Consider the following 25,060-nt stretch of genomic DNA (forward strand, 5'->3'; position numbering starts at 1 on the left):
TGTAATCCCAGCACTTTGGCAGGCCGAGGTGGGCGGATTATGAGCTCAAGAGATCAAAGGCATCCTGGCCAACATGGTGAAAGCCCATCTCTACCAAATATACAAATATTAGCTGGGGGTAGTGGTGCATGTCTGTAATCCTAGCTACTTGGGAGGCTGAGGCAGGGGAATCGCTTGAACCTAGGAGGCAGAGGTTGCAGTGAGCCGAGATTGCCCCACTGCACTCCAGCCTGGTGACAGAGCCAGACTCCGTCTCTTGAGCTGGGTATGGTAGAACGTCCCTGCAGTTCCAGCTACTCAAGAGGCTGAGGTGGGAAGATCACTTGATCCCAGGAGTTCCAGGCTGCAGTGAGCTATGATTGTGCCTCTGCATTCCAGCATGGGCAACATAGCAAGCAAGACCCCATCTTTTGTTTTGTTCTGTTTTTGAAATGGAATTTCACTGTCTCCCAGGCTAGAGTCACAGCAACCTCTGCCTGCCAGTTTCAAGTGATTCTCCTGCCTCAGCCTCCCAAATAGCTGAGATTACAGGCACACACCACCACGCCCAGCTAATGTTTGTATTTTATTTATTTATTTTTTTGAGACAGAGTTTCAGTCTTGTCACCCAGGTTGGAGTGCAATGGCGCAATCTCTGCTCACTACCACCTCACCTCCCGGGTTCAATCCAGTTAATTTTTGTGTTTTTTTGTTTTTTTTCTTCAAGACGGAATCTCACTCTGTTGCCCAGGCTGGAGTTCAGTATCCTGATCTCGGCTCACTGCCACCTCCTCCTCCCAAGTTTAAGTGATTATCCTGCATCAGCCTCCTGAGTAGCTGAGATTAGAGGTGCGTGCCACCACGCCTGGCTAAATTTTGTATCCTTAGTAGAGACGAGATTTACTGTGTTGTCCAGACTGGTCTGGAACTCGACCTCGTGATCCACTTGACTTGGCCTCCCAAAGTGCTGAGATTATAGGCGTGAGCCACTGTGCCCGGCCAAGACCCCATTTTTGAAAAACAAAATATAGGACTCGGCCGGGCGCGGTGGCTCACGCCTGTAATCCCTGCACTTTGGGAGGCCGAGGCGGGCGGATCACGAGGTCAGTAGATGGAGACCATCCTGGCTAACACGGTGAAACCCCGTCTCTACTAAAATACAAAAAATTAGCCGGGCGCGGTGGCGGGCGCCTGTAGTCCCAGCTACTCCGGAGGCTGAGGCAGGAGAATGGCGCGAACCCGGGAGGCGGAGCTTGCAGTGAGCCGAGATGGTGCCACTGCACTCCAGCCTGGGCGACAGAGTGAAGACTCCGCTTCAAAAAAAAAAAAAAAAAAAAAAAAAAAAATATATATATATATAGGACTGGTCACGGTGGCTCATGCCTGTTAATTCCAGCACTTTGGGAGGCCGAGGAGGGTAGATCACCCGAGGTCAAGAGTTCAAGCCCAGCCTGGCCAACATTGCGAAACCCCATTTCTACTAAAAATACAACAAGTAGCCAGGTGTGGTGGCACGTGCCTGTAATCCCAGCTACTCGGGAAGCTGAGGCAGGAGAATCACTTGAACCCGGGAAGTGGAGGTTGCAGTGAGCTGAGATCACGCCATTGCACTCCAACCTGGCGACAGAACGAGACTCTGTCTCAAAAAAAAAAAAAAAAAAAATAGGCTGGGCACAGTGGCTCACACCTGTAATTCCAGCACTTTGGGGAGGCTGAAGTGGGTGGATTGCCTGAACCCAGAAGTTTGAGACCAGCCTGGACAATATGGCAAAACCCCACTCTACAAAAAATATAAAAATTAATTGGGTGTGGTAGCACATGCCTACTGAGGTGGGTGGATCACCTGAGGTCAGGAGTTCGAGACCAGTCTGACCAACATGGAGAAACCCCCTCTCTACTAAAAATACAAAATTAGCTGGGTGTGGTGGCGCATGCCTGTAATCCCAGCTACCTGGGAGGCTGAGGCAGGAGAATCGCTTGAACCAGGGGACAGAGGTTTTGGTGAGCCAAGATTGCACCATTGCACTCCAGCCTGGGCAACGAGAGCAAAACTCTGTCTCAAAAAAAGAAAAAAATTAGGCAGGCGGATCACCTGAGGTCAGGAGTCAGGAGTTCGAGACCAGCCTGGCCAACATGGTGAAACCTGCCTCTACTAAAAATACAAAATTACTCCAGCCTGAGTGACAGACCAAGACTCTGTCTAAATACATACATACATACATACATACATACATACATACATACGTACGTATATACGCAAATAATTTTGGACCCAACCCTTCTGAGTCAGGCTCTTAAGGGAAAAGGCCTGAGAAACAACCCAGGTGATTCTCAGGCTCCTGGGAGCTTGGAGAGCACTGCACTGTACCCTTTTACCTCTGTCAGGAGCTGGTTTTCAGGACTTCCGTGCTGAATAGAGGGAATAACCAAGGGATCAAGGCAGTTGGAGGAATCAGCTCTGAACAGGAAAAGAGATGGCCCCCAAGAGGGAAGCACAGCCATAGACAAGTGGTAGGGTGAGTGTCAGGGTTAGCCCACCACCTCTGAGTGAAAGTCAGAGCCATCTCTGAAATAAAGGAGTAGAGCAGCGTGGTAGATGGTTTGAGGCCAGGGTAAGGGTTTAATGAAAGGGATTAAGTGGTGTTTGGAGAAGGGAAGGATGGGTCTTCCCTCCAGTGGACCATCTCAGGAAGGCACTGGGAGGTGGAACTGCAGGAGGAGTACAGAAGTGCTCCAACCTTCCTGTTCCAAGTGGGTCAGGTGAAGGCAGGGTGTGATGAGGGTGGAGACAGCAGCCTTCAAGCGTCCTTGTTTAGCTTGCTAAGGAGCTTGGAAACTATCCTGAGGACAAAAGGGGAATCCTTAGAGGAGGAGCAGAGAGGTATGCGGTCTGATATGTATTTCTGGATAGATCATTCTGATTATATCAAGGAGGACAGATTTTAGATGCTTAAGACTGGAGGGAGAGAGACCAGTTAGAAAGACTCTGGCTATAATCCAAGCAAACTATACTATGGCCTGGTTTGGTGGAGGTAGAGGAATGTCCAGATTCAAGAAACAGGAAGTTAAAAATCAGCAGGGCTTGGTGACTGTTTGAAACTAGGGGGTGTGAAGGGAGACAGCAGTCTAGGATAAACACCAGATATGCCGACTGTTTGGGAATATCCAATTCTGTTGTAGAAGACAGGAAAACAAACAGGCTGGAGGGGACTCAAAAGAAGTGTTACACATAGATAACTAAATTAGTCATCTGTAGATAGTACAACATATTCGTGTGTACAGAGATTGAAAGGGACAGAAGGACTGAGTAGGCACTAAATATTCACAGTACCCTAAATACGTGAGACGTGAGGCACTCAGGATTCATGAAGTCTCAATGTGATGGGTATGCACACTGCATGACCCACAGTTCAGCTGGTGTGATCATTCCACCCAACTTGCACCCTCTCCCGTGTGTTGACCCAACCCAGCACTTGGCTCCTGCTTCTCAGAATGTGTTTTACATTTATTTAATAAACCATGTTATTTGAGTATTTAAATTTGGTCCATGAGCCTTTTTGTTCCATGACCTCTCAGATTGCTTCATGCTGTTGTACCAGGAGGCTACATTGAGGTAGTTGCCCACACCTCAACCCAGTTCTGGCTTGAGTAAGCAGGCGGGTGAGAGGATGATGCCACCCAGCAGGGGTATAGGATGAGAGGCAGGTTGTTCCATGGCCAGGGCCAAGAGGAAATACTCAGTTTTGGATGTGTCAGATTTGAGGCCATATGGAACCTTAGGTGCAGATGACCAACAGGTAGTTAGTTAGTTGGATATACCGATGTGAAGAGCAGGGATGTAGAGATTTGGGAGTCATTACTATTTAAAACAATGAGTCTAGATGAGACCCTGCAGGGAGACAAGAGGTTCCCTTCCCATTGTTCAGTCCGCATTCCCCTTACCCACTCCTTTGGTGCCCTAAAAAATAGTCACACAGCCTCACCACATAGGCACCCTGTGCAGTGTCTCCCAGGCCAGACTCCTGTTGGAAAATAACCCTTTCCTATCATTCTCTTTTCCTCAGCAACCCACTCTCTGCACTACAACTTCATTGCTCTTTCCCAGTCCTGCCCTGGGCAAGCCCCTTATGAAGTCTCAGGCCATCTGGATAACCACCGTTTCTTATGGTGCTGCAAGGAGGGCAGGGGGCAGAGCCCCGCACATCCTGGGCTCAGGCCAGGGACCTAAGAGCTTGGGAGAAGCTAGTTCTCAGACTGAAGGCCAGAGCCCAGCACCTTGTCACCATCCTGAGGAGTATCATGGCACACAACAACCAGAGCCAAGGTGATTAGGCTTGGGGACTCAGGAGGAGGCAGGAAAGAGAGAAGAGCTCAATATAGGTCTGAAGATGTGCAGCTACATTCGTTATTGTTTAGCTAAGATGCATTAAGCTCTGCGTGGGGCCCTGTGCTAGGCACTCAGATACCACCCTGCTTCACTGAGATCCTGATGCTATCTCCTCCTGCCTGGGGGAATTCATCCCTGACCCAGACCTTGTTTTATGTACCCAGTGGTGCCAAAAGGACTGGGTCTTAGGTATTAGCAAGAGTAGGACAGAAGTATAAGACCCTCACCCTTTCCCCCAGTCAAGGAATAAGTATCTAAGAAATAACCCACAGTCACTGGGCACGGTAGTTCACACCTGTAATCCCAGCACTTTGGGAGGCTGAGGCTGGCAGATCACAAGGTCAGGAGATCGAGAGCATCCTGGCTAACACAGTGGAACCCCATTCTACTAAAAATACAAAAAATTAGCTGGGTGTGGCGGTGTGCACCTATAGTCCCAGCTGTTGGGGAGGCTGAGACAGGATAATGGCATGAACCCAGAGGCAGAGCTTGCAGTGAGCCGAGATAGCACCACTGCACTCCAGGCTGAGCGACAGAGCAAGACTCCGTCTCAAATAAATAAATAAATAAATAAATAAACCACTGTCTTTAAGCTCTCAAGCCTTCCCTTCAGGTGAAAATAGTCGTTTTTTTTTTTTTGTTTTGTTTTGTTTTGTTTGTTTGTTTTTTTGTCTCATTGCCCAGGCTGGAGTGCAATGGCACGATCTTGGCCCACTGCAAACTTCACCTCCCAGGTTCAAGCGATTCCCCTGCCTCAGCCTCCCAAGTAGCTGGGATTACAGGCGCACACCAACATGCCTGGCTAATTTTTGTATTTTTAGTAAAGATGGGGTTTCACCATGTTGGCCAGGTTGGTCTCAAACTCCTGACTTCGTGATCTGCCCGCCTGGGCCTCCCAAAGTGCTGGGATTACAGGTGTGAGCCACCGCACCCGGCCAGGTGAAAAAATCTTATCCATCTTTCTCAAATCCAGGAAATGAGAAAAACTGGCCTTTTTCTGACATTCACCTCCTGCCACCACCAGTAGTTAATAAGAACCCTGGTGACCTGAGCAAAATATATATATATATATATATTTTTTTTTTTTTTTTTGAGACGGAGTTTCACTCTCGTTGCCCAAGCTGGAGTGCAATGGCACGATCTCGGCTCACCGCAACCTCTGCCTCCCAGGTTCAAGCAATTCTCCTGCCTCAGCCTCCATAGTAGCTGGGATTATAGGCATGTGCCACCACGCCCAGCTAATTTTATATCTTTAATAGAGACGGGGTTTCTCCATGTTGGTCAGGCTGGTCTCGAACTCCCGACCTCAGGTGATCCACCCACCTCGGCCTCCCAAAGTGCTGGGATTACAGGCGTGAGCCACCGCGCCCGGCGAGCAAAATATATTTCTAACCAATATCATTTTTTTTTCATCGAGCAAACATTTAAGCCTAGTAAGTGCTGTTCATTTTGCTGTTACCAATAATATACCTTACAATAGCAGCTACTAGTTCTTGATTTCTTATTGTTAGGTCCTACATTAACACTGGCAAGGATTATCTCATGTAATTCTTACTTGTGTGGTAGAGACTATGCTTATGTCCAGTTGCCAAATGAAGAAAGCAAGGCCTGGCCGGGCGCGGTGGCTCAAGCCTGTAATCCCAGCACTTTGGGAGGCCGAGGCGGGTGGATCACGAGGTCAGGAGATCGAGACTGTCCTGGCTAACATGGTGAAACCCCGTCTCTACTAAAAATACAAAAAACTAGCCGGGCGAGGTAGCGGGCGCCTGTAGTCTCAGCTACTTGGGAGGCTGAGGCGGGAGAATGGCGTGAACCCGGGAGGCGGAGCTTGCAGTGAGCCGAGATCACGCCACTGCACTCCAGCCTGGGAGACACAGCGAGACTCCGTCTCAAAAAAAAAAAAAAAAAAGAAAGCAAGGCCTGGAGAGATTCTGTTACATTTGCCATGGGCATATAGCCAGTAGCTGGCATGTAGATCGGGGATTTAAACACAGTGCTGTCTGTGCTGGGCCTTCAGGAGGGCGGGTGGGTATGTGTGGCTGAACAGGGCATGCTGGGTACATGGGAGGGAGCCGCTTGCTGCAGGGGAGGGAGGGTGGATGCAGCGTGACTTCAGTGGGGATGTGGATGACAGAGAAGATTTGTCTTGGGGAATGAGTGAGGGTTTATCAGAGAAGGGAATTTCAGGCATTTTGGGAGGAGGTAGGAGTGGAGGTGGAGAGAGCCACCGTTTTGCCCTCTTGTAACTTTGGAGTTCTGGGGTTTTGACTTTTCAGAGTCACACACCCTCCAGACCACAGTGGTCTGTGAGTTGTTGAGGAACCAGAGCAGCTGGGGACACTGGCACTACAACTATGACGGCCAGGACTTCCTTCTTAGCACACTCGAGTCTTTCAACTCCAGCAAAGGCCAGCCAGAACCAAGCAGAGCTGCAGAAGGGGAGAAGGGAGGGAAACAATCCTTCCTGACCTAGAGCTGCATCTACCCTCTCTGGAAATACCTGAAAGCTGGGGTGGGACCACGGCCCACCGTAGGTAGTTGATAGTTGCGGACTGGTCAGTGCGGGGAAGGTGGAGGAGCTGAGGGCACTGTGGGAGGGATGGAGTGCAGGCCCCTCAGCCAGCCCTCAAAACTCCAATACCCATGTCCTCAATGAACACAGCTCTGTTGCTGACCGTCCTAGCCACTCTGCTTGCCTTTCCTTTCCCGTGCTTGGTCAGCCCTTTTCCCACTTGGTGTTCAAGTTCTGACCCAGGGCTGAGCACCCAAGGGCTCTCAGGGTGGGGCATCACCTACAGTCACCATGGACCACAGTGGAATGGTGCCTGAAGTCCTGGTGTGGAGGATGTGTGGCAGCTTGATAAGACCAGAGGCAGCCAGTTTGTCTAGGAGGTCTTTGCTACCACTTTTCCCTGTCCCACTACTCCCCTTGGTGCATGGGACTCTCTGCAAAGCCCCTGGAGAGGAGCCATCCCAATATGCTAGGCCCTTGACCTCTATCCTCCAGTGTCCAGCTAACTTAGCTGAGGGATGGCCTGCCCCAGCCCCCGAGTCCCTGGAACCCTAAGCCACTTACCCCCTGGGGCATGGCACTGCTCAGAGTCAGCAGTCCGCTGCGATCCCTTTGACGTGAACATAGGTTCTCCTGTCTGGTGACGCACCGGGCTGATGCTGAGTCTTTGTGTAACCTCAGATGAGCAACTGGGGTTTGGAGGCATGTAGCAAAGGTAGGGAGCCCGGCTGGTCTCACAGAGACCCACATACCCTCTTGCCTTTCAGAGCCTCCCCACATGAAGCACCCCCCAGTCTGGGTCTTCTGTGGGCTTCTGGCTTCCGCAGTGGTTGTTGCGGGAGCTGCAGGTGCCTTCCTCTGGAAGAAGTGGAGAAAGGGCAGGACAGCAGGTATGCTCAGAATATCAGAGCTGGAAGCAACCTTAAGCATCACTGGACATCAGTCTCTCTGGGAGGCTGGGGCTTGAGAAAAGAAATTTCAAGAAGAGCAGCCTAGGGAATATGAAGAGAGGGGAGTGGGTTAGGGGTCCTGTTTCCTCTCTAGCTGACTTATGTTGCCTTCTCCCAATATACGTATACATTCTCTCCATCTCTCTCTGTCTTTGTCTCTCTCTCTCCCTCTCCTTCCTCCCCCATCTTACCCATGAGAAGTTTTACCTCCTGAAGTATGTTTCTTTCTTCTTTTTTTTTTTTTGAGATGGAGTTTCGCTGTTGTTGCCCAGGCTGGAGTGCAATGATGCGATTTCGGCTCACTGCAACCTCCGCCTCCCGGTTCAAGCAATTCTTCTGCCTCAACCTTCCAAGTAGCTGGGATTACAGGTGCCCACCATCACACCTGGCTAATTTTTGTATTTTTAGTAGAGACGGGGTTTCAGCATGTTGGCCAGCCTGGTCTCGAACTCCTGACCTTGTGATCCGCCCGCCTCGGCCTCCCAAAGTGCTGGGATTACAGGCATGAGCCACCGTGCCCAGGTATGTTTCTTATAAACACCCAAGCAATGAAAACCAAATCAAAACTGGGCTCTCAAACTCCTCCTATCTCTCTCTCTTTTTTACTTTTTCTTTTTTTTTTTTGAGATAGAGTCTCATCCTATTGCCCAGGCAGTGCAGTTGCTGAGTGCAGTGGCTCGATCTCAGCTCACTATAACCTCTGCTGCCCAGGTTAAAGTGATTCTTGTATCTCAGCCTCCTGAGTAGCCGGGATTACAGTCATGCACCACCACATGCAAAACAAACAAACAAACAAACAAAAACCACCATTTTTTCTTGTATTTTTAGTAGAGACAGGGTTTCACCATGTTGGCTAGGCTGGTCTCGAACTGCTGACCTGAAGTGATCCGCCCACCTCAGCCTCCCAAAGTGCTGGGATTATAGGCATGAGCCACTGCTCCTAGCTTCCTCCTATATCTCTTGATCAAACTTCAGGGGAAAACCTGCCAGATTCCCCAGGAAGGCTGCTTGGAGGTAGGTGGCGGGGTACAGGGAGGCCTGTGCCAACTTCTCATTGAACACCACTTCCAGCTTTCCTACCCCCATTTCTCTTCACAGGTATGCTGAGAGAAGTCTACATTCCCATGTGAAGTAAGTGGGGTGGGTAGATGGGAGGGCATATGAGAGTGGGGCAGCAATTTTATGTCTGAGTTGGAAGGAAATTTAGAGTTCATTTAGTCCAAATCCTCTTTACTAGGTGAGGAAACTGAGGCACAGGAGGGGGAGGTGCCATTAGCCAGGGAGTCAGAGCCAGGACTTAGAACCTGGTCCACACCTCCTAGTTTGTTCCTAACCAATCCTCCCCACTCCTCTTTCTCTCACCTCTGACTCCCTATAGGCTACAACTAGAGTTGACTCCTCTATTTGAGGTAAGAGTGTCTGGATTTGGGATAAGGTGACCTCAGTTTGCAGGTCTCATGGTGGAGATCAGAGGTTCCATCGTTGAGAAGAGGGGACTTGGTCCACACTGAGCAAAGGAATCTGTCTAAATTACTATTAAGAGAGATCATCTCCCACGGTGGGCCAAGCCTGAACCCTCAGCCCTCCATTTCTTCCCTTTCTTTTGCCTTCAGATTGACAGGCCTAAGAAGTCAAAATAAGTGGTTTCCTAGACCTGGTCGAGAGCAAGTCTCTATTGGTCCCAACTGAGTTTTTTCAGCTGTTTTTTCAACCAAACAGCACCCCATCTTCCAGTGAGGGGAAGGGAAGACTGGGCTGACAGCGGGAAGACTGGGCTGACAGCAGCAAGGCTGCTCATCTCACCTCTCCCCATCCAGCCATGCCAGCCGCCACACCTGGTGGGGAGAGGTGGGCCTCACCTGGGTCCCCTGGCAGTGCTCTGTGAAGAGTCTTGACATTGTACTGTCATAATAAAGGTGTATGTGAAGTATCTTTTTATGGTGACTTTCTAAGACCCAGGCAATCATGGGACCAGTTCTGATGACTCAGCCTGGTTTCCAGTCTCCTCCAGGCCCAACGGTGGTCCCCAGCACTGGTCCGGGCCTGGGAGAGCTGACCTTGGCTGAAGTGAAGCCACCTACCCTTCAGGCATAACAGGACAGTGAGACGGAAGGAAAGCATGCCTCAACCTCCCATCAACCCTGAGCACCCCAGGAGGGGGCCGGCTAGAACTCTAGGCATGCAGGAGGCTGACCCCTGACCTGGCTCATATCCAGCCACAAGGCAGCCAGGGACCCAGGCACCCACCCCTTGTCTGCATCCCTCTCGGGAATGGGCCTCTTGCCCAAGCCAGAAATACACCACCCACAGTACAAATTGTAATCTAAAAACAAGAGGGTGGTGTTGAGTGGGGAAACTGTGGAAGGTGTTTTAGGAACCACTAGGAAAATGGGCAGCAGGGACTCTCTGGACTGGCTTGGGGAGAGCGCTTTTGGGGAACCTGTAGGATGGCAAGCTGAGAAACACTGGTGTGGAGATTCCAGCCAAATCCCAGGCCTGCCCCTCCCCCTCCTCTGGGAGGCCGTCTTCTTGGCAGACAGCAGAGAGATGCATGACAAAGGTGCCGTGATGGTTCTGTCCTGGGGACTGAGATGGCTGGGGAGGGGCCTCCTCCTGTTCCAAAGCTTGTTCCTCCCACCCCCACCAGGCCCCGTAATCTACCTGCCTTTTGGGCAGTTAAAGGCTGAGAAGTGAACACAGCTCCAACCGCACTGCCTTGAAGACCTTTAGGCAGATCTGTGGCAGGTATTGAAATGCACGCATACAATTAGGCTCAGAAAGTCTACACAGACAGGAGATGGGCACATGAACAAAGGCAACATGACAGAGTGGGGGAAAAGGCTTAAAAGACTCACGGATGCTACCAAGATTAAGACAGCTGGCCACAGGACACCCAACCCCTCAGAAGGCAGAGCCAATGACCCCAGCAGACAAGCCCAGGCAGGGCTAAGCCTGGAGCCTGCAATGAAAAGCCTTACTTAAATCGACAGAGGGCAGCGTGCCCAGTCCAGACCTGGCCTACTGGCCTTCGAAGCTGCGGGGATCCCTGGCCCAGAGCCCCCTCTGGAGCCTCCAGACTTACCCCAGGCCCTCCACTGCGATCAAGTTTTGGGAGCAGACAGACAAACATCATCTCTCACAGACAGGCATTCCGTTGGCTATTCTCTTGCAAACAGAATCAAGCACTAGGCCAGCAGCATGAGCCTCAGGATACTCAGGCCAGGCCCAGAAAAACAGACCCTGAGGGGGAGCTTAGGGCAGCCTTCCTGCACCCCTCCACAAATCACTCTCCACCTCCTCTCCATCTTTCTGCCAGCCAGCCCCACTAAACAAAGCACATCCCTCAATCTGGGGGCTGGGGGAGGGATGCACAATGAAGCTGGATGCCTGAGTCCCCCAGAGGAAGGAGGAACTAGATACCTAGGTCCCTGTGGGGGGCCCTTGGTGCCCGTCTGAGGCTCAGTCTTTGAGGGGATTGTAGAGGGGGGTTGCTGGAGCTCCTTTTAGCGTCTCTGAAGGGGATTCTGTGTGAGGGGATTGGGACTGGGGGTTGGGGAGCAGGAAGTAGTCCCCAGGGGAGCCATCCAGGCCCATTCAAGGGTTGAGCACTTGTTTAGGGTTAGAGCTGCCCCCTCTGGGGACCGGGATTGTCCAGCCAAGGCCATTGTCCTGCCCCCTTCCCCCAGTCCCTCCCAGGCTTCTTTGAACCTGAAGTCAGATATTTTTTTCTCCCTACTCCTTGGTTTTCCCCACCCAGGGCCTAGGGCTGGAGGCCTGGGCCAGGGAGGTGGGGGAGGGAGAACGGGGCCTGCTGTGGTATTAGATGTCTGAGTTTTGGTTGAGAGGGGAGCAAGGAACCTGATGTGCAGGTTCTATAGTGGAGGGGGCCCCAAGCAGGTGTCAGATCCCTCTGTTTGGGCAAAGGTTGGGAAACTGAGGCCCAGTAAGTCCAAAGCCTGGTCCCTTGAGTCAGGGAAGTAGGGGCCAACTCCTCAGTCTGTTAGATGAGGAGACTTCAGAGTATGATTCTGGAAAAGGGGTGGAAGGGATACACACGGAGGCCCAGTCTGGCAGTCTACTCTTGAAGATGGGGTGAAACTTGGCAGGCTGGGCAGATGGTGCCAGGCAGATGGGGTGGCTGGATTTGGCCAGTATCTGGATGGGAATGCCTAGGGTTCTGGATGGGTCAGGGGGAGGGCATCAGGGAGCAGCTGGCCAGTGTGCTTATGGCTGTTGATGCATTGAGGGATAGCTCCACACACACATTCAATAAATTTGAGGAGCTGAGAGGGTGACTGGCTCCCCGTGAAGGCACAGTGCCAGAGGTCTTTGGAGAGGGGGTGAAGCACCTGGGTTCCTGAAGAACATGGTGGTGTAGGAGTGATTCCAGACAGCTGGGATGTGCAGAGCCCGAGAGAGTGCCAGGGCGCAGGCTGGGAGTTGAAAGTTGGGTGTGGTGGCTCACGCCTTTAATCCTGACACTGGGAGGCAGAGGCGGGAGGATCGCTTGAGGACAGGAATTCAAGACCAGCCTGGGTAACATAGCAAGACCCCATCTCTACTAAAAATAAAAAAATCAACAGGTCGAGGTTGTCCAAGCCTGTAGTCCCAGCCACTCAGGAGGCTGGGGCAGAAGGATTGCTTCGGCCCAGTAGATCGAGGCTGCAATGAGCCAGCATTGTACCCCACTGCACTCCAGTCTGGGCAACAAAATAAGACCCTGTCTTAAAAAAAAAAAGGTTTCGGTGGGGGACCTGTGCCGAGGTCCTGGAGGGGCGCCCAGTTGTGTCTCCGGTTGTCCCCTTCCACAGACACCACTGCCACCACCATTAGGCAAACATCCTTCGCCTCAGTTTCTCCCCCCCACCTCCCTCTCCTCCACCCATCCAGGGGGCGGGGCCAGAGGTCAAGGCTAGTGGGTGGGACTGGGGAGGGAGAGAGGGGTTGAGTAGTCCCTTAGCAAGCCCTCATTTCACCAGGCCCCCGGCTTGGGGTGCCTTCCTTCCCCATGGCGGGACACCTGGCTTCGGATTTCGCCTTCTCGCCCCCTCCAGGAGGTGGAGGTGATGGGCCAGGGGGGCCGGAGCCGGGCTGGGTTGATCCTCGGACCTGGCTAAGCTTCCAAGGCCCTCCTGGAGGGCCAGGAATCGGGCCGGGGGTTGGGCCAGGCTCTGAGGTGTGGGGGATTCCCCCATGCCCCCCGCCATATGAGTTCTGTGGGGGGATGGCGTACTGTGGGCCTCAGGTTGGAGTGGGGCTAGTGCCGCAAGGTGGCTTGGAGACCTCTCAGCCTGAGGGCGAAGCAGGAGCCGGGGTGGAGAGCAACTCCGATGGGGCCTCCCCAGAGCCCTGCACCGTCCCCACTGGTGCCGTGAAGCTGGAGAAGGAGAAGCTGGAGCAAAACCCGGAGGAGGCAAGTGAGCTTCAATGGGGTTGGGGTGTGGGGAGGTGGTCATGACAGGGCAGCCTGATGGGGAAGTGGTCACCTGCAGCTGCCCATACCTGGCACCCAGGAGAGGAGCAGGCAGGGGCAGCTGTCTTGGCCTGGGAGGGGTGTGTATCGACTGTAGGTGAGGGCAGAGAGGCCTGGGAGAGTCGGAAGTTGGCCCAGGCTGGCCTTTGCTCTGGCCCAGCCCTTGTCAGGTTCTCTCACATTTCACAGGCCTGCCCAGGGTCAGGTCATTCATTACCGGCCCAGCACCAGACTCAGCTTGGGGTTGGTTTGAGCTCCTTTTCCCACCCTTAGTCCTGCTTGACCCTTATCAGACCCAAGATCTTGGCCTTAGGGTTAAGCAGAGCCTGGGGATAAAAACAGTGCTTATCCCAGGATTATTGTTTCTGAAAGTCTAGGGTGTGGCTCGTTTCTGATAGGGGCTCCTGTTTGGGCTGTGTGTGTGCACGTGTGGAGCTGAGTTTACCTGCAGTCAAGTATAGGGCTTGTCTTCCCTTGACCTGTGCCTCAGGCCAGTGACTTGCCACTGTGTTAAGGTGCACACCCTGGCACCCCTTGTAGAGAGCTGGATTTTGATTGACTTCAGCCTCGGTTCCAAAGTTGTAAACAAGAAAAATGGTGAGAGATTTCTCCAGGCCATTCCCCAAATGTAGAGCTGCTGAGGGATTGAAGGCATCCAGCCCTGCTGAGGACTATTAAAGATGTATCTTCCAGTCCTTCAAGGCGACAAGTGTAAGCAATTAGAGATTAAGTACTAAGCCTTGAGACCTCACAAAAAGGTGTGACTGGTTTCTGGAGTGACCGAGAAGCCCCAGCCTCTTTGCAGGAGGTCACTGCTGAGCCTTGAATGATAATGGCTGGCAATTGTGGTCCACTTCCTAAGTGCCTGGCTGTGTGCTCCGTTTATACATCATTACCTCATTAACCAGCACAAAATCTCCTAGGGGGAGGTATTATTATCCTATTTAACGGGTTTTAACTGCTAAATGATGAAGCAAGGATTTGGACCGGTGTTTACTTTATTCCAAGTCCCCAAAATAGAATTTGGAAAATCTAAGATAGCAGAGGGCATTTACCAGTTTGAGTTATTGGCTGAGCAGAAGTTGGGAATGAAAACAGCCTATTTGAAATTGATATGATCAAGCACCCTTTGAGGCTTCAGGACTACAAAAAGGCCTTGTTTTTTTCCTCACTAGCTGTGCTCCTCTGTCCCCCGGCAGCCTCACTGGCATGCCCCAGGGCTCAGTCCTTCAACCTCTGCTCAATCTACCCTTCCTTCCTCTTACCCACCCTCAAGGCTTAAATGCCATTTAGACACTAGATGACTACCGCGTTTTCTGTCTCCTGTGATGGCTCCCTGAACTGCTCCATCCCGATCACCCAGTTGCTCAAGGCCAAGCCCAGTCATCCTCAGTTTCTTTCACATCCTACATCCTATCCTTAGGAAATATCCTGAATCAATCACAACCTAACCCCCTACCCTCAGCCACCATCATCTCTGCTGGGATTACCGTAGTAGCTTCTCGAATTCTACTGCTTCCTCCCTACTGTCTGTGGCCAACATGTCAACTAGAGGCTGGGCACAGTGGCTTACGCTTGTAATCCCAGCACTTTGGGAGGCGAGGCGGGCAAATAACGTAAGGTCAGGAGTTCGAGTCCAGTCTGACCAACATGGAGAAACCCCCTCTCTACTAAAAATACAAAATTAGCTGGGCGTGGTGGCGCATGCCTGTAATCCCAGTTACTTGGGAAGCTGGGGCAGGAGAATCACTTAAACCTGGGAGGTGGAGGTTGTGGTGAGCCGAGATCGTGCCATTGCACTCCAGCCTGGGCAACAAGAGCGAAACTCTCAAAAAAAAAAAAAAAAGAAAGAAAGAAAAGATGAGACCGGGTGCGGTGGTTCACCCTGTAATCCCAGCACTTTGGGAGTCCAAGGTGGGCAGATCACTTGAGGTCAGGAGTTTGAGACCAGTCTGGCCAACACAGTGAAACTCCATATCTACTAAAAATACAAAAATTAGCCGGGCATAGTGGTGGGTGCCTGTAGTCCCAGCTACTCAGGCAGCTGAGGCAGAATAGCTTGAACCCAGAAGGCAGAGATTGCAGTGAGCCAAGATCAGGCCACCGCACTCCAGCCTGGGTGACAGAATGAGATTCCATCTTCGGGGAAAAAAAAAAGTGAGAGATCATTTCACTCAGACTAAAACAAAGTCACTACGTCCGCAACAGGATCCACCTAGCCACCAGACCAGCTTTGGGCTCTGGCAGGCCCACTTCAGGGCCTTGCCATTCTTGTCCTTTGCTCAGATAATCACCTTCTCTGTCTTTAAAAGTGTCACCGTCCTCCATAATCTCTTTCCTTCCTTTACTCTACTCCTGTAGACTGCTTTATTTATTTATTGTTATTTTTTTTTGAGACGGAGTCTCACTCTGTTCCTCAGGCTGCAGTGCAGTGTTGCGATCTTGGCTCACTGCAACCTCCACCTCCTGGGTTCAAGCAATTCTCCTGCCGTAGCCTCCTGAGTAGCTGGGATTATAGAGGAGTGCCACGATGCCTGGCTAATTTTTGTATTTTTAGTAGAGATGGGGTTTCGCCACGTTGACCAGGCTAGTCTTGAACTTCTGACCTCAAGTGATCTATCCACCTTGGCCTCCCAAAGTAAAGGGATTACAGGCTTGAGCCACTGCTCCCAGACTGCTTTACTTTTTTCCATAACTTCTTTTTAAACAGAGGCAGCGGTGGTAGGAAAAGGGGCAGCACGGGTCTCACTATGTTACCCCGGCTGCTTTCCAACTCCTGGGCTCATGCAATCTGCCCGCCTCGGCCTCCCAAAGTGCTAGGATTACAGACATGAGCCACTGTGCCTGGCCATTTTTTATTTTATTTCCTTTTTTATTTTTCAGAGCAGGAGTGGAAGTTTATTATTAAAAAGTGATAGAGCAGGAAAAAAAGGAAAGTGCACTTGGAAGAGATCCAAGTGGGTGACTTGGAGAACAAGTGCCACACAGCACTTCTGTCACTCTGGGCGTCAGGGCCCTGTCCACTTTGTATAGCCGCTGGCTTATAGAAGGTGCTCGATAAATCTCTTGGATTCAAAAATCAATTAGGATGCCTCTGTAGTGAAAAAGATACAGTAAAGATGAGGGATAATCAATTTTTTAAATGAGCAGTAAGTACACACAAAGCACTTTATTCATTCTTATGACACCTGTTGCTTTTTTGCTGTGTTTGGGTACACGCATGGCATGTCATAGTTTGTGGGGCCCTCAAAGCAAGCTGGGGAGAGTATACCGAATTTAGCTTCTGAGACATGATGCTCTTCCTTTTTAATTAACCCAGAACTTAGCAGCTTACCTATTTCTCTAATGTCAAAACGTCCTTAGACTGGGGGTGATACTTGAGTGAAAGAGAATTTTGCAAGTATTAAATGAGCTAGCTTCTTTTTTTGTTTGTTTTTCTTTGAGACAGAGTCTTGCTCTGTCACACAGGCTGGAGTGCAGTGGTGCGATCTCAGTTCACTGCAACCTCTGCCTCCCGGGTTCAAGCGATTCTCCTGCCTCGGCCTCCTGAGTAGCTGGGATTACAGGTGTATGCCACCACACCCGGCTAATTTTTGTATTTTCAGTAGAGATAGGCTTTCACCATGTTGGCCATGCTGGTCTTGAACTCCTGACCTCGTGTCTGCCCACCTCAGCCTCCCAAAGTGCTGGAATTGTAGGCGTGGGCCACCACGCCCTGCAAAGAGCTTCTAACCTTCATAACCTGACAGGTGTTCTCCTCGAGTCCAGGGTCTCTCTGTCCTTTCATGGTGCTCTGCATCCCCTGGATGTGCCAGTTTCTGGGGGAAGACCAGTCCCTTGTTACATGCATGAGTCAGTGAACAGGGAGTGGGTGAATGACATTTGTGGAAAAGTTATTTCTAGAAGTTAGGTGGGCAGCTTGGAAGGTAGAGGCACTTCTACAGACTATTCCTTGGGGCCACACGTAGGTTCTTGAATCCTGAATGGAAAGGGGAGATTGATAACTGGTGTGTTTATGTTCTTACAAGTCTTCTGCCTTTTAAAATCCAGTCCCAGGACATCAAAGCTCTGCAGAAAGAACTCGAGCAATTTGCCAAGCTCCTGAAGCAGAAGAGGATCACCCTGGGATATACACAGGCCGATGTGGGGCTCACCCTGGGGGTTCTATTTGGTGGGTTCCCCTCAGCATGTTCTGACCACATCTCCCTTCTAAGGAACATTCCTGAATCTAGGCCTTTTCCTCCCCATCAAGGGAGTGCGGGAGGCACAGGGGCAGACTCCACCCTCACCCGTGAAGAGGAGTGGGGAGAGGGAGAAGATGCTTGAGCTTTGAGCTCCCTCTGGGAAGAGTTGGGAAGCTTGGATCTCAGGGTCACAAGGGCCCTGCATGCTCCCTCACTTTGCTTCTCCTTTGACTGGCCTCCCCCAGGGAAGGTGTTCAGCCAAACGACCATCTGCCGCTTTGAGGCTCTGCAGCTTAGCTTCAAGAACATGTGTAAGCTGCGGCCCTTGCTGCAGAAGTGGGTGGAGGAAGCTGACAACAATGAAAATCTTCAGGAGGTGAGGGTGGGAGGGGGGATACATGGGGACCTTCCCTTTCTTGGCCTAATTTCCATTGCTTCCATCCCTAGCTTGTAGCTCTCCGTCTTTGGTGCAGTGGTTCTCAGTGGGATGGAGTAAAATTCCTCAGTTCTGCTGGGATAAGGTCCAGAGCCAACCCTTCCAGGATCCTGCCTTTTCACACCACCTGGCTTTGCTGACACATCTAGTCACAGACCCCCGTGATGCTGTTACTCAGCAAGTCCAAAGCTTGCCCTTGTCACCCCCTTCCCACCTGCACAGATATGCAAAGCAGAAACCCTGGTGCAGGCCCGAAAGAGAAAGCGAACCAGTATCGAGAACCGAGTGAGAGGCAGCCTGGAGAATCTGTTCCTGCAGTGCCCGAAACCCACCCTGCAGCAGATCAGCCACATCGCCCAGCAGCTTGGGCTCGAGAAGGATGTGAGTGCCATGTCTCTCTGCGGGCTCCATCTCTCTCCCCTGTCACCACCTCGCTCTCCCTAGCTCTGGCTCCTCCTCCGACTGCTCTAGGGGCTGTTGGCTTTGGACAGAATGTCCAAGCAGAGTCAGGCCCGTCTCAGCTCATTGTCCAATGTCACTCTCCTTTCTGTCATCCACCTGCAGGTGGTCCGAGTGTGGTTCTGTAACCGGCGCCAGAAGGGCAAGCGATCGAGCAGTGACTATGCACAACGAGAGGATTTTGAGGCTGCTGGGTCTCCTTTCTCAGGGGGACCAGTGTCCTTTCCTCTGGCCCCAGGGCCCCATTTTGGTACCCCAGGCTATGGGAGCCCTCACTTCACTGCACTGTACTCCTCGGTCCCTTTCCCTGAGGGGGAAGCCTTTCCCCCTGTCTCCGTCACCACTCTGGGCTCTCCCATGCATTCAAACTGAGGCGCCTGCCCTTCTAGGAATGAGGGACAGGGGGAGGGGAGGAGCTAGGGAAAGAGAACCTAGAGTTTGTGCCAGGGCTTTTGGGATTAAGTTCTTCATTCACTAAGGAAGGAATTGGGAACACAAAGGGTGGGGGCAGGGGAGTTTGGGGCAACTGGTTGGAGGGAAGGTGAAGTTCAATGATGCTCTTGATTTTAATCCCACATCATGTATCACTTTTTTCTTAAATAAAGAAGCCTGGGACACAGTAGATAGACACACTTATCTTGGTTTGTCCTTCAGTTACGGAGGTGGGGATGGGAATATCCAATGCTCATTCATACCCAAGTGAACCTGAAACCAAGGTGCCATTGAAACTCCTTAAGGTCACGCAATGTCAGAGGGAGAGGTGGGATTGCAGCCAAGTTTATTTGTACAGGGCCCTCTTATAGGCTAGTTCCCAAAAACCTGTGACACGAGCTTTTGCCCATAGAATCAGTCACCATGTAGCTGTTACCTGTTCAGAGCTGGCTTTTTGCTTTCCCCACCCTACTCAGGAATTCTTAAATGGCTTTATGCTTAGAAACCGTCTTATTTCTGTTGTACCTAAATCACCCCAACCAGAAACTTCTATTAATACTTTGTGCTTTCTTAATAACTTTGGTTTCCACTTAAGGTTTTTGCATACTCCGCCCATAAGTAACTCATTAGATACTAAAGTTTTATTCCTGGCTCTGCCACTAGTTCATTAGGGGTCTTTGCCCCAGAGTCATTTCCTCCATGTAAAAAAACCTGGGCTCATTAAATCTAGGTAGGAAAGGGTGGATGTGGCAGGTTGTAATAGAACAGGTCAAGATAAGGCTTTATTTCTACTGAAATGATGCTTTGACAATAGCTTGGCTTGGTGTAAGGCTCACAAAAGAAAATCACATGTACCATGTGTGGGTTAAGCAGTTTGATTCACACTGGACCGGGCCAGCCCAGCTGCCCTCTGCTGTGTCCAACCGTGGAGCGGAGCTGTGTCGCAGCCATCACACCGGTAAACTGCTATAGCTGGTTTACCAGGCTTTCTCTTCCCCTGATGGTACGGGTGAAGCCTGTAAATAAATCTTCTGCTATCTTTGTGAACTTAACCAAATCCTGGTTACCTTATTTAAGTGGAAATAGATCTGTTTTCCCTTAAACTAGAAACCTTAATTACCTGTATTCCTACCTCCAGCTCAACCCATATATTTGCACCTTTCCAGTAAGCAGATTGTATTTCCATCTCTCCTCCCCTTTCCCTAAGATTCTGAATTAGTTCTCCAGACCTTGCCAAGTACATTCTCCCTGGAAAGCAAGGAATATATCACAGACCCACAAGAGTAAATACCCAGGAGTGAAAGAAGCTGCTTGTCCTTGACTTAGAAATAAAAGCAAAGCTCTGAAAAGCCAGGTCACTACGATTTGGTCGGAAGCAGGACTAGCCACAGAGTAGGGAAGTTTTGGGGACAGGCCCTAGGTTTTCCCAGAATGCCTTGGGTGATGCCACCAAGAACATTAAGAACTCCCTCTTACATTTTCCATCAGTTGCAGGCATGGCTTTTGCAACTGATAGGTGCTCTGACTACAGATATTCTGGTGTCCATGGCAACATGGCCTTATAGCTTGTAATAGTGGGAACTTCCAGCTCACTGGCAATTTCCTGGAGGTGGCAATATCTTTGGCAGGAAACCATCTCTTCTGTCAGCTTGGCCACCAGGGTCTGCTCCAGGCCCTGAATGAGTCCACATCAATCCACCCTTCTTCCCTGTAGTCATTCCCTCCTGGGGAGGGAAGGGAAGGGGGGCATTTAGCAGACCCATTTGCTCGCTGCTGCGTCTACTCATGGGCAGGTGTGTCCGATGGTGCCTTGGTGGTGGACCTTAGGTCTGGATGCCAGCCCGGCACCCTGGGCATCGGAAGTCGGCCTCCCTGGCAGCCTGGATGCTGCAGCCAACACAGGCCACATGGAACCAGACGTCACAGCCATCACACTGAACCCAGGCCACTGTCTCTTCCTGGGGCAGGCAGCAACAAGGAGCTGCACAGGGCTCCCCGCCCCCAACTGCAGGGGGAGCCATGGGGGCGCTCACTGGGTACTTCCGAGGACGGCCACGTCGATTTCTGAAGGAAGTGACACAGACACAAGGGTCACTGGAAACCTGTAGGAGAAGGCCTAGACTTTGCCACCCTATGGCTGGTCATAGGGTGAGGCCACAGAGGCACAGTGGTCTGAGGACTACGGTGAGCCTGGACTCCGTCCTTAAAAACACATAGGGTGGGCCTAAAAACCTCTAGTGTGAGCCTGGAAGTTCCCCATCCTTAGGCACTGGAAGAATGGGGTTAAAGCCATATGAATGTAAAGTAGGACATGCCCACTCCGGTTGTTTTATAAGCACTACCCCATCCCACCTCTCATTTTCTCCTGCACATATTTTTCTTTTCCTATCAGAGCTAACCCAGGTCTTGCCATTCCATCTATTCCACCTCCCGTGCCCGTCCCCCAAGCAGGGGAACCTCCTCACAGCCTAGGGATACAAGGAATCAAAAGGCAGTAAAACACTGAGAGGGCCAAGTGAGTACTCTACTTACCCAGTGGGAGTCAGTGGGGCTTTGTCTACACGGAGTTTCTTCCTGGGCTCCATAAGGACCGGTGGTGGGCTCTCAGAAGGCTGACTATCATCATCCAGTTCCGCCAACACTCGGTGAACAGATTTCCTCCGATTGCGTGGGGGTGGAGCAGAAGGGGCGTTCCCCACTTCCCCAGGTGGGGCGGGAACAGGCAGGCTCCTTGGTCCACCCCAACTAGGGGAGAAGGTGAGGGGCTGGGGCCGGAGCTTGCTGAGGCTGCCGATGGAGTTCAGGATCAGTGTGGCCTTGGGGGCAGGGGAGAGGGTGCTGAGAGGCCGCTGTGGAGCCCCCTGGGAGGGCAGCATAGGCCGGAAACCAGCCCCAGCCCGGGTTTCTCCCCTAGATCGTGGGATGGTAATGGCAGCAAAGTCCTGAGGCTTGACTCGTACTTGTTGGAACATGAAGTAGAACTCCGAGGGGCTGGTTCCTGGCGGCCCTTCAGGGCCAAAGGTCAGGAGGTCTCCATCACTCAATTCCAGCCTGTGACCTCTTGGGAGTCGGACATTATTGACCAAAGTACCTGTTGATGGTGGGGCACCAGGCAAATACGGAGGACAAGAACAGAAATGACCAGAGTCAGGAGTGTAGAAATCTGGCTCTGTCTGGTTTCTGGGGAAGAACATGAAACTGCTATCAGATTCTCCCTCACATCCTAAGCCCCTCAGCAGGTGACAGGTACCAGGCAGTACGCTCCTTGTCAGCTGGGAACAAGTCTGTGTTTCTTGTGCTTTCCTACAAAGGATCCCTGCCCTCACTCTCCTAAGGTCCAATTTTCTTCCTTTTTTTTTTTTTTTTTTGAGGTGGAGTCTTGCTCTATTGCCCACGCTGGAGTGCAGTAGCGCAATCTCAGCTCACTGCACTCCGCCTCCCAGGTTCAAGCGATTCTCCTGCCTCAGCCTCCTGAGTAGCTGGGATTACAGGCACGTGCCACCACATCTGGTTAATTTTTTTATTTTTAGCAGAGACATGGTTTTACCATGTTGGTTAGGCTGGTCTCATACTCCTGACCTCATGATCTGCCCACCTCAGCCTCCCAAAATGCTGGGATTACAGGCGTGAGCCACCATGCCCCGCCCTAAGGTCCAATTTTCAAACATGCTCACTCTTCCCCAGCTCCAGCTCGTTCAGATTCTAGCTCTACCACTTACCAGCTATGTGACCCTGAGCAAGCTTTTTGTTTGTTTTTTTTTTGTTTTGTTTTGTTTTTTTGAGACGGAGTCTCACTCTGTTGCCAAGCTGGAGTGCCGTAGCACGATATCAGCTCACTGCAACCTCCGCCTCCCTGGTTCAAGTGATTCTCCTGCCTCAGCCTCCTGAGTAGCTGGGGTTACAGGCGCATTCCACCACACCTGGCTAATTTTTGTATTTTTTTTTTCAGTAGAGATGGGGTTTTACCATGTTGGTCAGGCTGGTCTCAAACTCCTGACCTTATGATCCTCCCACCTCGGGATCCCAAAGTGCTGGGATTACAGGCATGAGCCACCGCACCCGGCCTTTTTTTAAAAATTAATGAATTTTTTGGTAGAGACAGGTTTTCACCATGTTGCCCAGGCTGGTCTCGAACTCCTGAGCTCAAGTGATCCACCTGCTTTAGCCTCCCAAAGTGGTGGATTACCGGTGTGAGCCACCATGCCCAGCCCTGGACAAGTTCCTGAATCTCTTTGTGCCTCATTTTCCTTTACTGTAAATGAGGATAATATTAGTGCCACTTACATTCAATACACTTAAAATAGTGCCTGGTTCATAACGGGAAGCACTAGATGAATGTTGGCTACCATAGTCTAATAACCACAACACTCCTACAACTGACTTTACCAAGAGGAAGAGATTTTGCCAGGGGCCAGTGGCAGAACTCAAATGTGAATCTAGGCTTTCTGAGGCTAACTCCCTCAAGTCAGGGAGAAAGACATATACCCAGATTACTAAAAACATTATTCAACATAGAACTGCCCTAACCCAGGAACAGAGTGCCTCAGCAAAGCTGGAAACTGAATCAAGTCTAAACTTGGCCTCTAAACATCCCCTCTGTGACATCTTTCTGATGATACCCCAGGTCCTGTATGAGCTAAACGGGACCAACAAGGGTCGGTCTGGCAGAGAGCTTCTGACTGTGCATACTTCTAGTGGGAAGATGAAGGTCTGGACAATTACCATCCATCCAATCTGATGGGAGTATGGGAGGCAGGCAGTAGGGTCTTGTGGAGACCTTACTCATTCCAGCCTGGAACTTCAACCACCCAGGGGCAAAGCTGCCCTGCTTACTGCTCACCTTGGAGGCTGTGGTCTTCCAGGCTGACCCTCCAATCATCACCCCGGGGCTCGGCGTGCAGTTCGGCGTGGATCCCAGAGATGAGGCCAGGCTCCTGCTGGGGCCGCAGAGCCACATCACACAGGTCGGCCCTGTGGCCCAAGCGATAGGTGCAGCCAGCCCCGGCGGGGGGGTGGAAGGTGTAGAGATCACCGCCCCTGCCGCCCCCGATGCGCAGCAGTTGGAAGCAGGGCAGCATGGGCGGTGCCCCCTTTGCACCACCTCTTCCACTTTAGGGATCCATTTCCTTTCCCACTCCTGGGCCACGCACCGCTGGCTTAAGTTCGCTTACCAGTCTGATGCAAACTTGAGTTGTGCTGTGTGCAGTTTCAACTTTGAGCACACTACCTGAATAGTCCAAATTCAGAGTGCAAGCAGCCTAGGACTCAATGCAGAATCGGTTGTTAAGCCGACTTGCAAATGAAAAATTCCAGGAAGGTCTCCGTGCAATGCAAACTCAGGACCACGTCCTGTGGCACCTCACTTGAGCTGGATCCTCAGGTCGCAAAATATCTGGGGAGCCTCCAATCTGCAAGGCAAGGATACTTTAGGCAGCTCCTGTGTGTGTCGGTGTGGCGGGGCGCGGGAGGGAGGTCCTGTTATACACACGTCTACGTGCAGTACGAACACATCACCTCTGTGTAATTCGGAGAAGAGCAGCTTCTTCCTGTCAAACCTGCTTATCCTAATAGAGCACTCCCGCTTGCCTGCGCCCCGATCTTCTGGCCAATCCCTCACTCATAACTAGTTTGAACCTCCGAGGGCAATGAATCTACTGTCATCCCCCAAAAGGAAGTGCAAACGAGTTCTTAAGTACTCCAACAAATTGGACCTAAACCCCTACTTCCCGGCTTCTCTAGGTGGGATAAAAACAGGAAGGGGCTCCCCGCGATCATGCAAGGCATACCCGGCCTTTTCCCTCTCGGCCCCAGCCCCGTTTCGGATCTACCAGCGGGGTGCAGTCTCCGAGTAGCCTCCTCTTCAAGCAGTGCCAGCCTGTGCCGCGGGTCCCGGGACCCCCTGGGCTCCTCGGCTGGAGCCGATACTGCTGCAGCTGTTTGACAGCCAGGAAGCCGGGGCCAGGAGGGGCGCGGCCTCGGCGCGCGGGCAGCGCCTACCCCTCCTTCGGAATTCCCGGGCCCGAACTTCGCGCCGAGCGAGCCCGCCCCCGTGCCGTTTCTGATTGGCCAGCTCATTTGCTCTCTTCCGCGCCATTGGACGGCTCCCTAAGATCTCCCGCCTTCCGCTTTTTCTGATTAGTTCACAAGTTTTCCCGGGTTCCCGCAGTGGGGAGGAGCCGCCTGGGCGCGGAGATGCGTCGACACATTCTGTGGGCCCAGATTTAGACGCCACTGCGCCTGCGTACACC

The 25,060-nt window shown here is 51.6% G+C and overlaps 2 protein-coding genes and 1 long non-coding RNA gene across 5 annotated transcripts; 2 read left to right on the plus strand and 1 right to left on the minus strand.

Annotated features, from left to right (window-relative positions):
* Positions 1 to 8,356: 8,356 nt before the first annotated feature.
* On the plus strand, positions 8,357 to 9,760 carry LOC139363458 (uncharacterized). The gene is made up of 2 exons (XR_011623872.1): positions 8,357 to 8,959; positions 9,207 to 9,760. It is a non-coding gene; the product is annotated as an uncharacterized lncRNA (long non-coding RNA).
* A 2,122-nt stretch (positions 9,761 to 11,882) lies between these two features.
* Positions 11,883 to 19,016, plus strand: LOC105498636 (POU class 5 homeobox 1). The gene is made up of 5 exons (XM_071097347.1): positions 11,883 to 13,241; positions 17,352 to 17,472; positions 17,731 to 17,861; positions 18,144 to 18,302; positions 18,486 to 19,016. Exons 1-5 carry the CDS (start codon positions 12,837 to 12,839, stop codon positions 18,750 to 18,752), a joined length of 1,083 nt encoding a protein of 360 aa, XP_070953448.1. The 5' UTR covers positions 11,883 to 12,836; the 3' UTR covers positions 18,753 to 19,016.
* Positions 18,851 to 25,016, minus strand: LOC105498635 (transcription factor 19). 3 transcript variants are annotated; one of them, XM_011770858.3, is made up of 4 exons: positions 24,641 to 25,016; positions 23,653 to 24,220; positions 21,345 to 21,903; positions 18,851 to 20,876 (listed from the first exon to the last, which is right to left on the minus strand). In XM_011770858.3, the coding sequence occupies exons 2-4, from the start codon at positions 23,888 to 23,890 to the stop codon at positions 20,636 to 20,638; spliced, it is 1,038 nt and encodes a 345-aa protein (XP_011769160.2). In that variant the 5' UTR covers positions 23,891 to 24,220; positions 24,641 to 25,016; the 3' UTR covers positions 18,851 to 20,635. The 3 variants fall into 3 exon arrangements, with proteins under 3 accessions (XP_011769160.2, XP_011769159.2, XP_070953447.1); XM_011770857.3 differs by having other exon boundaries at positions 24,599 to 25,016; XM_071097346.1 differs by lacking the exon at positions 24,641 to 25,016 and having other exon boundaries at positions 23,653 to 24,592.
* Positions 25,017 to 25,060: the final 44 nt, after the last annotated feature.

This window comes from Macaca nemestrina, chromosome 5 (genome assembly GCF_043159975.1).
Source record: "Macaca nemestrina isolate mMacNem1 chromosome 5, mMacNem.hap1, whole genome shotgun sequence".
Taxonomy (NCBI): Eukaryota; Metazoa; Chordata; class Mammalia; order Primates; family Cercopithecidae; genus Macaca; species Macaca nemestrina.

Coding starts and splice junctions, on each gene's coding strand:
- LOC105498636 (XM_071097347.1), top strand. CDS start 12,837: ATGGCGGGACACCTGGCTTCGGATTTCGCCTTCTCGCCCCCTCCAGGA. Junction 17,862..18,143: donor ACAATGAAAATCTTCAGGAG/GTGAGGGTGGGA, acceptor CCACCTGCACAG/ATATGCAAAGCAGAAACCCT. Junction 18,303..18,485: donor AGCTTGGGCTCGAGAAGGAT/GTGAGTGCCATG, acceptor ATCCACCTGCAG/GTGGTCCGAGTGTGGTTCTG.
- LOC105498635 (XM_011770858.3), bottom strand. CDS start 23,890: ATGCTGCCCTGCTTCCAACTGCTGCGCATCGGGGGCGGCAGGGGCGGT. Junction 21,904..23,652: donor GGAAGACCACAGCCTCCAAG/GTGAGCAGTAAG, acceptor CACCATCAACAG/GTACTTTGGTCAATAATGTC. Junction 20,877..21,344: donor GCCCCACTGACTCCCACTGG/GTAAGTAGAGTA, acceptor CACTTCCTTCAG/AAATCGACGTGGCCGTCCTC.